Here is a 15,770-nt window from a genome sequence, read left to right on the forward strand (position 1 = left end):
TAGGTCCAATAGAGATGGTGCATCAATTACATGGAATAATGTGATAATACTAGATTGAAATGGTTATTTTTTTCCAATTGGATTATCGAAAAAAGCATTTTTAATGTTTTCCTCCCCAGGCACTTTCTGGGGCTGTACCAGACCGTTCCCAATCTTAGTGTCCTGTTTAAGTCTTAGCTGAGCTTTAACCCCTACATCATTTCCACCATCAAGACCGTTTACTTCTACCTGAGTCATTACTTCAGCTTCTCTGCTGCTGAGACCCTCTTACGTGCCTTTGTGACCTCCAGACTTGACTATTCCAACACTCTCTTTGTTGACCTCTCATTCTCCAAACCTCCAACTTGTCCAAAATTCTGTCACTCATTTCTTGACCTATACTTAGTTTTGTTCACCCATCACCACCCACCCCCCATCGTCACTGATCTACACTGGATGCCCATCCCCCAATGTATTAAACTTTAAATTGTTGTCAATAAACCTCTCCATGGCCTTAGCCCACCCTATTTCTGCAATGTCTTGCAGCCCTTTATCCCCTCTGTTGTTCTGGCTCCAGCTTCTTGCACATCCTACCCTGTTCCACTGCACTAATGGTGCCAGTGTCTTCAGCTACGTCAATCCTCCACTCTAGAACAGCACCCTGCCTCCGCATCACCACCTCTTTTCTTTAAAGAATCTTCTTAAAGCTCTCTCTTTAACCTTATGCTTTCAGTCTCTTCTCCTGGCTCAGCATTCTTGTCCTCTATTTGCAAAGCACCTTGGGACATCTTGTTACATTAGGTTAAAGGTATTGTAAAATTGCAAATAGCTGTTATTATATTACAAATCCATCCTCATTGGCAGGGTCTCCATTACAACACAGTGTCAGCTATAAGACATGGGGACCTTGTCTCTTGACTTCTGTGTTGCAGGTGTTTTGAAATGGGGTTAATAAAAGACACAGGTTACCTGATGGTGGTTTATACCTAACATTCCTCATAGTGTGAGTAAGGTGTGCTGCTACGGGCAAGCGCTGATTGGAGATCAGAAGAAGGGAAATTGGAAAGCCTCCCAACTACTTACACAAACCCATCTTAAATCACCAGTCAGAGAAGCTGGTGGAATTGGTAGAAGGTGGAAGCAGATGTGAGACCTGTCCTCTCAGCTGGTGAAGTGACATGGTATAGAAAAGAGAAAATAACTCACAAAAGAAAATAAATGCATAGGATAATGGTTGAAAATGAGATTGAGGCAGTGAAGAGTAGAGAGTTGCATCATGTCTACTACATATTGGGTTGGAAATTGCTCGTAAAGTAACAGTGAGCCTGATGTAGCTCACTGTTATTAACAGGCAAATTGAAGACCAAGTTCTGGCTACCGCACGTGTGCAGTCAAATGCAGAAATCCGGAACTTTCTCTTCCTAATTCCCCACTTCGCGTTAAAGGGATATTGCAGGCTGGAATCAACGGATCAGCGCAAACTCGCTCTCTTGTCTAGCTGGAAATGAACTAATCTCACCAGATAAGAGGTACGCTGAATTATATCAGGTCGAAACTAACTTTTAACGGCACAGTATCAGTGACTGCCAAGCAATCTCTCTGGCACTGAAAATTAACTTTTAAAAACGTGGAGTCTCGTGACTCCTGATTTTAATAGTTTTTGGACATTTAAAAAAAAGTTTAAATTAACAATTTTTTTTTTAACTTTTTCTTTCTGTCTCTTATCTCAGCCTTTTAATCTACCCTCTCTTTATTTTGCTTTCTCTATTGATTTTATAGTACATTTACTAATCTTATCTGACACTTCCTGGTTCTCACAGCGTGACCTGCTTCAAGCTGATTAGTGGAGGGGACGGAGCAACCCTTTCCCCACTCACAGCGCCCGGGAAAGAACACTGCAGTTTCTAAAATTTGCAAATGAAGTGGCCGCCAAAAAGGCCGCAGTAACTTAGTAAGTTCAAATCTAAGGAGCGGCAAGCACTGTTGGTTCGCCATTCAGAGCAATTTCTGGGCCATTGTTAGTGTGAAATCTGTGTGCCTCACCTAAGACAATGGCTTTGTTTTTTCTGAGGTCCATGTTATAGCTGAGATATGAATAATGATAATGGGTGTATTTGCACCATGTATGCTGGCTTCTCACATTTACTATTTTAGTTACATTTCTCGCACTTACTGTTTTGGTCAGACACGACAATTTGACTGGATTGGTAGTCTGAAACTGGGGCATACTTTAAGTGGGCCATTTACATGTACACATTACATGTATATAATTAAATAATCCATTGCCATTTGGATGTCTGGTCACTGTACCGTTTAATAATGAAAGGGCATGGGATCGTTCAATGGTGGGTGACAGGGATGGCATTGTGGGAAAACAGGAGCTCCAATGGCACAGTCAATTTATTACTCCCTCTTTTAAGTTTCCCCCATACATTGCTATGCCATGTGTATTTTTCTCACCTACAGGGTAAGAACATAAGAACATAAGAAATTGGAGCAGGAGTAGGCCAATCGGCCCCTCGAGCCTGCTCCGCCATTCAATAAGATCATGGCTGATCTGATCCCAACCACAAATCTAAAGAACACAAGAAGTCGGAGCAGGACCCGGCCACATAGCCCCTGGGCCCTCTCCGCCACCCACAGGGCATTGACCGATCCGAACTCAGCTTCATGTCCAATTTCCTGCCCGCTCCCCATAACCCCTAATTATAAGGGTAGGTAGTCTCTTTCAGTGTCAGCTGAAACCAGGTGACCCAGGGACAACTTACCCATGGATTTTTTTCTTCTCAAGTGGGGCTGCAGGCTTCTCTGTGCACTGTATCTGTTGCATGGAATTAGTGGCATCAAGCAGTTAGGTGAAACCAACCAATTAATTTCCTCATGGCCAACTGCGATTGAAACTCATGGAATTACTGGCTTGAAGACATATCATCCTACAGTCGATTAATATATAAATTCTTTTGTGCATTAAGTGTTGATTTACATCACTGCCCTCCACCTGAACACTAAGTAAAATGAAGATACTGAATGTGTGAAGATGGAATGTGTGAGGCTGTAATGCAGGACAAGCACCTACACTTGGAATCATCAGTACCAACCACTTTTGATGTGCTGGAAGATACTATATAAATAAAAGAAAATCTTTCTAACCACATTGATACTTTGGAGCTACATGAGTTTTAACCTTTTTTTGCCCATTTTTAAAATTAATTTCTCTCTATGCCACTTTCCATTCCTCTTGCTAAGGTGTGATGTGGAGATGCCGGTGATGGACTGGGGTTGACAATTGTAAACAATTTTACAACACCAAGTCATAGTCCAACAATTTTATTTGAAAATCACAAGCTTTCGGAGGCTTCCTCCTTCCTCAGGTGAATGTGGAAATGAAATCTTGATAAGGTAGCAGTCAGGTAAACTGTTCCAAAATTTCTGCTTATGCTGGTCTTAATGTGGCACAAGAAGATGCACAGGAACAATCTGTAGGGAGACACTCAATATTTTTATTCCCCCCAGGGTTATTTAAAACAGATGCATTTTTTTTTTTTATTCGTTCACGGGATGTGGGCGTCGCTGGCAAGGCCGGCATTTATTGCCCATCCCTAATTGCCCTCGAGAAGGTGGTGGTGAGCCGCCTTCTTGAACCGCTGCAGTCCGTGTGGTGACGGTTCTCCCACAGTGCTGTTAGGAAGGGAGTTCCAGGATTTTGACCCAGCGACAATGAAGGAACGGCGATATATTTCCAAGTCGGGATGGTGTGTGACTTGGAGGGGAACGTGCAGGTGGTGTTGTTCCCATGCGCCTGCTGCCCTTGTCCTTCTAGGTGGTAGAGGTCGCGGGTTTGGGAGGTGCTGTCGAAGAAGCCTTGGCGAGTTGCTGCAGTGCATCCTGTGGATGGTGCACACTGCAGCCACAGTGCGCCGGTGGTGAAGGGAGTGAATGTTTAGGGTGGTGGATGGGGTGCCAATCAAGCGGGCTGCTTTATCTTGGATGGTGTCGAGCTTCTTGAGTGTTGTTGGAGCTGCACTCATCCAGGCAAGTGGAGAGTATTCCATCACACCCCTGACTTGTGCCTTGTAGATGGTGGAAAGGCTTTGGGGAGTCAGGAGGTGAGTCACTCGCCGCAGAATACCCAGCCTCTGACCTGCTCTCGTAGCCACAGTATTTATATGGCTGGTCCAGTTAAGTTTCTGGTCAATGGTGACCCCCAGGATGTTGATGGTGGGGGATTCGGCGATGGTAATGCCGTTGAATGTGAAGGGGAGGTGGTTAGACTCTCTCTTGTTGGAGATGGTCATTGCCTGGCACTTATCTGGCGCGAATGTTACTTGCCACTTATCAGCCCAAGCCTGGATGTTGTCCAGGTCTTGCTGCATGCAGGCTCGGACTGCTTCATTATCTGAGGGGTTGCGAATGGAACTGAACACTGTGCAGTCATCAGCGAACATCCCCATTTCTGACCTTATGATGGAGGGAAGGTCATTGATGAAGCAGCTGAAGATGGTTGGGCCGAGGACACTGCCCTGAGGAACTCCTGCAGAAATGCCCTGGGGCTGAGATGATTGGCCTCCAACAACCACGACCATCTTCCTGTGTGCTAGGTATGACTCCAGCCACTGGAGAGTTTTCCCCCTGATTCCCATTGACTTCAATTTTACTAGGGCTCCTTGGTGCCACACTCGGTCAAATGCTGCCTTGATGTCAAGGGCAGTCATTCTCACCTCACCTCTGGAATTCAGCTCTTTTGTCCATGTTTGGACCAAGGCTGTAATGAGGTCTGGAGCTGAGTGGTCCTGGCGGAACCCAAACTGAGCATCGGTGAGCAGGTTATTGGTGAAGCAGCAGAGCCCGAGTCCATGACCATAACACAAACGATATAGTTAAAAAAGCAAGTGGGAGATGATACCTTGTAGAAAGGCAGCTGATGACACCTAGTGTTAAATAAAAGAATTGCAGTACGATGCATGCATATTCAACTAATTAGCACCTGGTAAATCTGAACTTTCATTGGCTCAGTACTCTGCAACTAGCGACTGCAATCACCAAAGGACTTCTGGGTTACAGTCTCTGGCACTGCTGTTTAGCGTGCTAATTGGATGAGGAATTATATTTAGATTTATTTTAGGAGAAAATACTTTTGCTTGAATTCTAGAAGTTAAGGGGGCATAGGACTTGCCACTGGTTACAATGAGCCAGGGTGGTCAGAGAGCACTAGATAGACATTTAAGTTCTGTACTAACAATATTTATGCTTAATGCCCAAAATAACATTATGTCAGCAGTTAGCTAATTCAAGCATCCAATCCCACAAGTTAAGTGTTACTGCTCCTGTGGCAACGCATTAGAAAACAGCACACTGGGCAGAGGTCTGATACCACCATCTAAAAACATTGCCTAGCTTAAAATCTCCCCTCCTCTCTTCCCTCCTTTTTTTAAATCTACTTTTTAAAAACATTTTTCTAGTCATCAGTGAGAAATGTTGGAGATGGAATACATTGTCACTTTTGGGAGCATACACCATCACATCATCTGTACCACTGTATTACAAGTTTATAATCACTCCAAGTAACTATTATTCTAAAGCAGCTGAACTCCTTGGTAGCAAATAGCTACTGTATTTTCACAGATCCCACAGAATTATATTTGATTCGCTCTGAGCGCAAGGCTCCTCTTCTTCTCTTGAAAATAAGCAAACAGGTTCAAGAGATAGGAACACAGAATTTTTTTCTTAAATTTTATGGAAAGTGTTTTGCAGTAGATATCCTTTATGCAAGATCATGCTAGGTTTTATAAAATACATAATTGTATAAATACTTGGCCTCCAATCTGCAGGAGAAGCACTTTGCTGTTGTTCAGTGTTACCTTAGATGGGCCTGCTGTGATAGAAAATACAGATGCAAACTTGTATTCTGCCACACTAGCAATATGCCATCCGCAACCTCCCCAAAACTGGCAAACATTTATACAGTAATTTAAGTGCCAATAATTGCAGTGCCCAATTAACTTTATGACACAGATAGGTTAAATATTGCTATCACTGTTTCAAGTAGGATTTGTGCACTGGAGCTCAGCAAGGTGAATGCATGGGATTAAGGTATCATATTAAGTCACACACACAAGAATCACAAGACCAAACATGGGTGAACAATCAGCTTTTACTCAGGAACTTGGAAACACAATAGGCCATTAAATAAACAAACAATTTCATCTAGCCCAGTTGCAAAAAACATTAGCATGCAGCATCATATACAAAAGACACAGGGTCTCAATTTAAATCTTACTCAGGCTTCAACTGGATAATAAGCATTGGTCTCATTGGAGTTTAATCACTCAAAATGAGGACTGCAATCAAGATGTCCAACCAACAGCAGAAAGTTGGGGGCGGGGGGAATAATAAATACTGGCTTGAATTCCACTTTGGCTCATACCACCCAATCAGGTGGTTAGAGTGACAATGGTGGAGGCCACAAAGATGTCTGCTGTCTCCCACCCATCATCTCTATCAGAAATGCGTGTATTGAGACCATGTGAAAAAAAGACAAAATTCCTTGTCTATGCACTCTTAGACTGAGGATAGCTACAGATATTTGATATGCAAGTCCAGCAGTTTTAACATATTAATTTTTTTGTAATTTATTATTTCCTTCAAGTGCAATAATCAATACAAACTTATTTTTAAAGCTTACAAATACTTCTTCAGACAGTGATTCAATTTTAGTGAATCATAAAATACTATTACACTTTGGTAAAGTTGTTAAAAGCAACTGGTTTCAATATTAACCCTTTCCATACAATTTGGCTAGAAGATTCCTATTGTAACAAGCATTCCTGAGATTCTTCGGTACGAACAGACTCAACTCTGTTCACACACTGCAGACTCCTGGGCACACCTGGACTATCTGAATCAGTCATTGCCGTGCTTCAAATTCCTGACCCACTGTAGGCACGTCACATGTGCATTTCTACAGACGCAGACTCTTTGACATCACACACATGCTATGCACAGTATGATGACAATTTAGTTGTCTCTGCTGGGGATCCAGGGTTTGCTCGGAATTTGTGCAGGGCTCAGTAGTATTTCAACCTGTCAGTTACACCGTCAGAATCCCTTACATCAACTAAAACCAACATTTGTGCATTCAGTTCCTCAAAAGCTTAAGCCAGTGGTGCACAATTGCTTTGGCTGTTGGGGCCATAATGTATTCTTCTTAGCTTACAGAAGGTCAAACATCTAGTACATTAATCAGCAGGAATGGTCTTAAAAATGGCACAAGGTGGTGCTGTGACTTAACAGTATTAAGAGTCGACTTGTCCACTGAGTGCCAGTGCAGCGAATTGCTTGCGACGTCTTTTTAACCTAGATTAAGTCAGGAATACTAGCAAGCCAGCTCTGAAGAAAAGAGCGTGCAGTGCTGAAGGGACGGAATGTTCCTGCCTGGCCTTTTTTTGGGGGGGGGGGGGGGGCGTGGGAAGAGGCAGAAGAAAAAAGCTAAAAGAAAAACAGTGTAGCTAGCTCTGGTTAATAAAAGTATACATTACAGTGTTGATAAAGGTGATCAGCCTCACTTTTTGGGATCACTATCAGGCTAATTTTCTCAAACGAAAGTGCATTAAGCACCAGCTAAAATCATTCAGCAGGCCTCCCATTGTGCATCACTGCTTTAAGTGCATAGTTAGCTGTGCAGCATCTAATAGAACATTTATTTTCCACAACATATCTGCAAGATGAATACTTTCACTTTCCACTATTTTATAAGAAAGTTAATTTACAAAACATTTTCCACCTTAGTGATAAAATGAAAAACTATGACTGCTGGAAATTGAAATAAAATCTGAAAATGCTGCAAATAGAGATCAGTCAGCAGCTGTAAGACAGGTTAAAAAGTCTTTGCTAGAAACTCTTGGTTCTCTCCAGATTTTTTGCTTACATCTGTTTACAAGTTATTAAATCATTAGCTGCTTCTTTGTAGCAGTAGTTGGCATTTCTGAACTCGTTACCTGCACCATACTGATGGATGTTCTGTGTATTTTCAGCTTATTCATATTAACAGTATTCTCTGAAAACTAGGAGCAATGAGGAAAATTGCAACTGTCTGCTTCAGGTTCAAACAATGCACAAACATTGAAAGGGTTATGCTTAAATATGCCTTTGATTACCATCAATTTCAAGGTCAATGGTGCTATGGAGGTCCCTTCCCTAGTAAATTCCATTATGCACCATGAACAAACTAGAAGGGCAATGATTTCTTCACAAGATCTATATTTTAGTTTGAAATTATTGGGTTAAAATCCCCACTACCTCCATTTATTAAACTTTCCCCTCAAACCACACCCATGACCTACTAGTCCATGGGGTTGGTATGTTGGTGTATTACGTATGCAAGCTCTCCAACTATTTTCTTTGGTTATTAGCACTTGTTGTCAGACAAAGGCCGACAGAGTTCATGCCTAAGGATGAGAGAAAAACACTGGACTGTAATTGTGCTTTTTCCACCAATTTTCATGACTGCCTTGCTCTTCTTTTGAGAGCAACGGCTGCTTACTAGTTGTTGGTTGCCCTCTGGTACATCACCCTATTCATGTTTGATCGTCAACAATGAGTGTTGGCAGACTATTTAACAGCTGGGGGGAGGGGAGCAAGCATCAGAGTCAAGCTCAATCCTGTCCTCACCTGATGTTTACACAATACTCTCCATTGATCTTTTTGTGTAAATCAAGAGCAGGAACCCTGGCTGATATCCCCCACATACTTCCACTTTTTTTTTTAAAAGCACCTTTAGTGAAGCAAAATGTCACACAAAAAGGGAAGTAGACACTAAGCATGAGTTAGAAGGATTGGTGAAGTGACTGATGACATAGATGAACATAATATTTTCAGGAGACTTTAGTAGGTGGGGATGGATGCAGCAAGGCTGGAATGGTTTACAGAGAGTTTGTGTGTAGAGCCATGATGGCTGAAAGCTCTGCCACCAATTGGGAAGTAGGAGTGGGCAAAATGAATGGTAGACCAGGATCGAAAGAGCAGAAAGTGTGAGGCATGACGTAGGGCTGGAGGTCATCAGAGGCCAGGAAGGACCATGCCATGCTGAGATTTGCTAATGAGGATGTAGGCAGCAGAGTTTTGTATAAGTAGGATTTTATGTAGAGTGGAGATTGGGAAGCCAGCAAGGAACACAGGAACAAGAGTAAGCCATTCAGCCTCTCAGAGTGTTGGAGAACTAAAGCTTGGAGATGAAGCCATGGATGTGGAGAGGGTTTCCAATGGTGGTGGGAGTGAGGTACAGGCTGAGGCAGACATTGTTATAAAGGTGGAAATTTTAGTCAAAGGTTGGATATGGGGCTTGGCCTAGAGTCAGGCATGATACCAAGGTTGAGCACTGCAGGGTTTGACCAAGTAGCTAGCAAAGGTAATGGAATAAGGAATTAAGATGAAAAATTTCCAATAGGAGTTGAACAGGATGGCTGTGGTCTTGGCAATGTTAAGATGGAAAAATATAATGGGTGATCCAGGACTTAATACCTAACAAGCAGTAAGATGGCACATTGTGAAGCTGAGGATACAGCCAGAGAGATAGAGCAGATGTTGTGAGCAAGAAATGGAAACTGATTCTGTGCTTTGACAATGTGCCTAATTAAGGAACACTGAGGCCAATTGTAGCACCACTAACAACACTAAAGTTAAGAACATGTAGCTCAGCAGTGAATGGGGATCAAATTGAGCCACTGGGAGAACTACCACATTTATATTTTTAGTATGAAAATGGGAGTCCAACTGGAATTAAGTTCCCCAAGTTTTTAGAGCTTGCTTCTTAATGAGCAATTTCAAGGAGTTAGAATTTTCACATCATCCTTCATAACAAATCAATAGCCTGAGATATTAGAGTATAAAAAGTTTCTACAACCATGTGCGTGCGTGACAGAGAGCGAGCAAATGACTGAATTTTTTGCTCAATAAGATACCAGTATTAAGGAATGGAACACTGCTGCACTTTTTGAACAAGTGCCATTCTCAGGTCAAGTAAACCACACATGAATGCTCACTTCTACAATGTTAACTCAACCCGAGAAGACAATCCCTCATTCTAATCACCACCGCTGCACTTATATAATGTCTGTATATCTCTCAGTATTCATCCTGGTTAGTTGCCAGGCAAAATTGTCAATTCAGGGCGGAATTATCAGTTCAGTAATTCTCTCCCACAGTATCTTTCAACTGGGAGAGTCCAGCATGGCGAGGCAAGATGGCATAAACTGATGGGATAAGATATACACTTAAAAGTATCAATATAACAGCAAAACAGTGCAACACGTTGTTGTGCTTCAGCCCAAAGGGGACCTAAAAGCGCACACCCACGTAAATTAGAATTCACTACATTAGGGGTCCATTGACCAAAGCTTGGCACGTTACATACTGACCCTCTGCAGGTTACCTTGTATGAATAGTCATGACAAACGTACAACAAAGCCTATATCCCGTTTCCCTCAAACACCACTTTTTCCCTTTTACAAAACAGATTTGTCTGCTTTCATGCGAGGTGTTTTAGAAAAATAGGAAAATGGGGCCCGACAGCCACTTCTGATTGTGGCAACTTTTTTGGCTAAATTCCTATGCATTGAAGAGGCACGTTTGCTCGGTGTTAAAGAAGCATCTTAACAAGAAAGTTCTTCAGTTACAGTGTTTATCAGTTTGGCTTCTGATAGTCCTTCAATCTGCCCAAAAATAATTTGTGAAAATATTCAACCCAAATCTAAGTAAGAAAATCATTTGTGGCAGCACTAACCTGTTTTTGTGCTGAATTTTGCTCCTCCAAGATATTTCGAGAGAGAGGGGAGAGCTCTGCATAAAAGTCCTTTGAATATGAACAAAAATGAGTTGCATGAAGGAACAGCTCACCTAGACCTAAACTTTGCTACATACTGTATTTGTAACATATGCATTTGTGAAGGGACAGTAAAGACTCTGCTGGTGGCATATGCTCACAGGTGGCTGGATGGATAAATGAGTGTTGCAGTGAAATTTAGCAGGAATAATGACCTGTGAGCACCACCAGGAATCTGAACTTTGCATTGTGGTTCAAAAGTCACAGGAATCACAATCACAGAATACAAAGTTTTGATATGTGACTTTTTTAAAAATAAAAAAAACAAAATAAAGACTATTACAGTACAATTCACTGCATGTATCCCCGGCAGGGGTTGTAAAGTCCTAATTATTCTGTACCAGCCAAATTAAACACCTCATTTACCTTACAGTGCTGCCTCTCACAACTGCTCCAACTTCAATTGCAAGGTAAATGTGGTACCACTACTGCCATTGGAGAAGCAGAAAACCACCTCATGGTGTGGCACTACCAGCCACCATTTCTTATCAGTGCATCCACCTGTATAAGGACAGCAACACAAGTTTTTATGTTCAGGCTTCTGCAGACCAGTCCCTAGCATGGGGGAAGGTCTGTAGCTAAAAATGAAAGTCACAATTGTGACTTTCAAACAATAGAACATGGATAAAGTGGATTCCATGGAACTAGATGCCTCAGTATATTACAGAACCACTTTAACTACAAGCAGCTGTCATATAAACTTGGCTGAAGCTTTTTTTAAAAAATAAAAAATAATATACTTAGTGGCGATATGTCACAAGGTGGCTATTGTGAGTTTACAAGAGGGAAATTCAAAATACAGACACAAATTTTGATGACACCTGAGGACCACAGCAGCAAATAATTAACCAAGGGGTTTTCTGCATCGACAAAGAATATATCGTAAGATATAAAACCCTTCCCCTCCACTTAAAAAAAAAATTACACGTATGAGATAGATGTGAGAACTTTGTTACAGATACTCCCAAATAGGTCAAGGAATTGAAGACAGTCTTTTCAGAGTTTATGCTTTTTTTGTTTTTCTCTGGATATAGGTTTTATAGTAGAAGTTGCTGAACAGGATAATGATGGTGATGATGTAGATGAATACGAAAAGGTTAAACCCATCTGGGAAATCGCAGTCTGTGAAGAGATTATAGGAGGTGTGCACAGCGATGCCCAAAAACTGGATCTAAAATTAAAAAAAACAAAATGGAACATGTCAGATATATTCAAATTTAAATATCATAGCTTTATTTTACACACCCTACTAGAGTCTCGTCTTGGTAAAAAAAAATAATTAGCCAATTTTAACATAGTAATAACCAAATAAGTGCTTTTAAATCCTTGCTTTTTGGAGATTGGTGAGGGTAAAGAGAAGTCAACCAGGTAAAGGCACTTCCAGATCATCATATTCCCTGGTGCACTGAAGCAGATCAAGGCTAATAACAAGACCTGCTATAGGGTAAATGGTTTGAGCTAGTCCCCTTCCCTTTTGTTTCTCCCATTAGTAAGTCCTATAAAGCTCCCCCTCAAGAGGCCCTCCCAAAATATTAACTTGTCTTCCAGATACTAAGCCATTGTACATTTCCAGCAATTTCTATTTTTCATTTCTCTCAATTTTTTTTTGATGCCTGTTGCGGGAAGAGGTTCTGCTCCACTTCAATTATACATGCACAACTCCCACCCCCAATACATTACAGGTTGCCCTGTTTGAACAGAAATGGCATCCAGCATTAGAAAGGGATACTTCTATTCAGCATTAAAGCACAGGCTGGACATTTTGAGCTCACAGTAAAGGGTCATAGTTGTCAGCACTATGACTATAACAAGTAGAAGGCAATGACACATTAGCACTGCAGTGAGGTCCGAATGCCAATTCCACCTGCTGCGACAGAATCTGAAAACCACACCTGCAGCAAATTATATCAGCTGCAATGCAGATTTGCTGAGGCATCCAAATATAATAGTTTAAGGATAGTTTATGGAGATCTTTTCAAATCTGAAGCTTCCCAGTGCTGCAACTCCCCTTCACATGAGGTGAAATGCATTAAATATTTAAGATATTATTATTAGATCTCAATTTTATGACAAACCCAAGATTTACTTTGGTACACTATTACCAAAAACCACACGGTGAATCACTAATTACAAAGATCGGAGAAACCTACCAGCTGAAGCATGGTGAGATAACGCTTCCACCACAAGTACTTCTGCATGTGTGGTCCCAGAGCAGCAATGCCATAGTATAGGTACATCACAATATGAACGAAGGAATTCAACAAGCCAATGAAGAAGGCTGAAGAAGAAAAAGAAAATTTACTTGCAGACATATTAGTTACATTTTGCCAACAGCTGGACCTTGTTTCCGTTGTGTGTAAAAGAATCACGGTCATGCTGCCAGCCAAAGAGCCAGCAGAGAAGATGGGCCAAATTGCCTCCTGTGCTGTAAACGTCTATGGGAGGTGGAAAGTTAGAAGACGATTTAGGGAAACAGAGAAAGAAGCTTCACACCAGATGGAGTAATGAAGGGTACAATGGATGGATAATGGTGATGAAAAATGCGAGTAAATAATCACTCATCTCTGAACTGTAACTGGTACTGTTGCCAAAGCCTCTCTGGCTGAGATTAGCAGCATGCAAAAATACCAGTGACTCCCAACATAACGATCTAATGCTGTTTTAGAAAGGTACCAAGTAAAGACTTCGGACACTAAATTGGGCTGTGTAGCGCCCGTTGTTTCAGTGCTACACGGCCTCTCTGACATCCAAGATGGCACCTTGGATGCGCACGCACGTTTCCAGCGTGATGTGCGCCAAACACCATCTTGATATAGGAGTTAGCGCAGGCGCAGATTAACGCAAGCTGGAATCATGTAAAGTAGGGAGAAAATGACGTCAATCAGTGTGCAACGCTGATTTAAAGTGATAGACACCATTTTGGGACTTAACGCTCAACTCAACATAGTCTTAACCCCGACCATCTGAACGTGTCTTAGAGTGGCTGGAGGGCTCCCCATCGGCACTATGTAAAGGGATCATGCAGGATTTACAGGTTAGTGGCTGGATTATTGCTTCTGGTTGCCGAGATATTTGTAACTGTTTTTGGAGGTCTCCTACACTTGAATTCTAAGATGCGGGGACATAGTCTAACTTTTAGAGCCAGGGCTTGCAGGGGTGAAGTTAGAAAATGCTTCTACATGCAAAGGGTGGGAAACATTTGAAACGCTCTTCTGCAGATGGCAGTTGATGCTAGCTCAATTGTGAAAGTTAAATCTGAGAGTGATAGATTTCTGTGAACCAAGAGTATTAAGGTATATGGGGCTATGGTGGGTATATGGAGTTAGGTCACAGGTCCACCAATATCTCACTGAATGGCAGAACAGGCTCGAGGGGTTAAATGCCACTGCCACTTGCTGCCTCTTGATATGTGCCACCTTCTCCTGCAAGAAAGCGTGACGTGTGTCTGGGTGATGTGCCTGTCATTTTTTTTTTATTCGTTCACGGGATGTGGGCGTTGCTGGCAAGGCCGGCATTTATTGCCCATCCCTAATTGCCCTCGAGAAGGTGGTGATGAGCCGCCTTCTTGGACCGCTGCAGTCCATGTGGTGACGGTTCTCCCACAGTGCTGTTAGGAAGGGAGTTCCAGGATTTTGACCCAGCGACAATGAAGGAACGGCGATATATTTCCAAGTCGGGATGGTGTGTGACTTGGAGGGGAACGTGCAGGTGGTGTTGTTCCCATGCGCCTGCTGCCCTTGTCCTTCTAGGTGGTAGAGGTCGCGGGTTTGGGAGGTGCTGTCGAAGAAGCCTTGGCGAGTTGCTGCAGTGCATCCTGTGGATGGTGCACACTGCAGCCACAGTGCGCCGGTGGTGAAGGGAGTGAACGTTTAGGGTGGTGGATGGGGTGCCAATCAAGCGGGCTGCTTTATCTTGGATGGTGTCGAGCTTCTTGAGTGTTGTTGGAGCTGCACTCATCCAGGCAAGTGGAGAGTATTCCATCACACTCCTGACTTGTGCCTTGTAGATGGTGGAAAGGCTTTGGGGAGTCAGGAGGTGCGTCACTCGCCGCAGAATACCCAGCCTCTGACCTGCTCTCGTAGCCACAGTATTTATATGGCTGGTCCAGTTAAGTTTCTGGTCAATGGTGACCCCCAGGATGTTGATGGTGGGGGATTCGGCAAAGGTAATGCCGTTGAATGTCAAGGGGAGGTGGTTAGACTCTCTCTTGTTGGAGATGGTCATTGCCTGGCACTTATCTGGCGCGAATGTTACTTGCCACTTATCAGCCCAAGCCTGGATGTTGTCCAGGTCTTGCTGCATGCGGGCTCGGACTGCTTCATTATCTGAGGGGTTGCGAATGGAACTGAACACTGTGCAGTCATCAGCGAACATCCCCATTTCTGACCTTATGATGGAGGGAAGGTCATTGATGAAGCAGCTGAAGATGGTTGGGCCGAGGACACTGCCCTGAGGAACTCCTGCAGCAATGCCCTGGGGCTGAGATGCATGGCCTCCAACAACCACTACCATCTTCCTTTGTGCTAGGTATGACTCCAGCCACTGGAGAGTTTTCCCCCTGATTCCCATTGACTTCAATTTTACGAGGGCTCCTTGGTGCCACACTCGGTCAAATGCTGCCTTGATGTCAAGGGCAGTCACTCTCACCTCACCTCTGGAATTCAGCTCTTTTGTCCATGTTTGGACCAAGGCTGTAATGAGGTCTGGAGCCGAGTGGTCCTGGCGGAACCCAAATTGAGCATCGGTGAGCAGGTTATTGGTGAGTAAGTGCCGCTTGATAGCACTGTCGACGACACCTTCCATCACTTTGCTGATGATTGAGAGTAGACTGATGGGGCGGTAATTGGCCGGATTGGATTTGTCCTGCTTTTTGTGGACAGGACATACCTGGGCAATTTTCCACATTGTCGGGTGG

The 15,770-nt window shown here is 42.9% G+C and overlaps 1 protein-coding gene across 1 annotated transcript in view; it reads right to left on the reverse strand.

Annotated features, from left to right (window-relative positions):
• Positions 1–6,112: 6,112 nt before the first annotated feature.
• Positions 6,113–15,770, reverse strand: part of elovl8b (ELOVL fatty acid elongase 8b) — a 55,375-nt gene continuing 45,717 nt past the window's right edge. The window contains exons 7-8 of the mRNA XM_067990099.1: positions 13,006–13,133; positions 6,113–12,026 (exon numbers count right to left, since the gene is read on the reverse strand). Of these exons, the coding sequence (XP_067846200.1) occupies positions 11,859–12,026; positions 13,006–13,133 (296 nt within the window). The 3' untranslated portion in view covers positions 6,113–11,858. The remainder of the gene's footprint in view (positions 12,027–13,005; positions 13,134–15,770) is intronic.

Source organism: Heptranchias perlo, chromosome 9 (genome assembly GCF_035084215.1).
Source record: "Heptranchias perlo isolate sHepPer1 chromosome 9, sHepPer1.hap1, whole genome shotgun sequence".
Lineage (NCBI taxonomy): Eukaryota > Metazoa > Chordata > Chondrichthyes > Hexanchiformes > Hexanchidae > Heptranchias > Heptranchias perlo.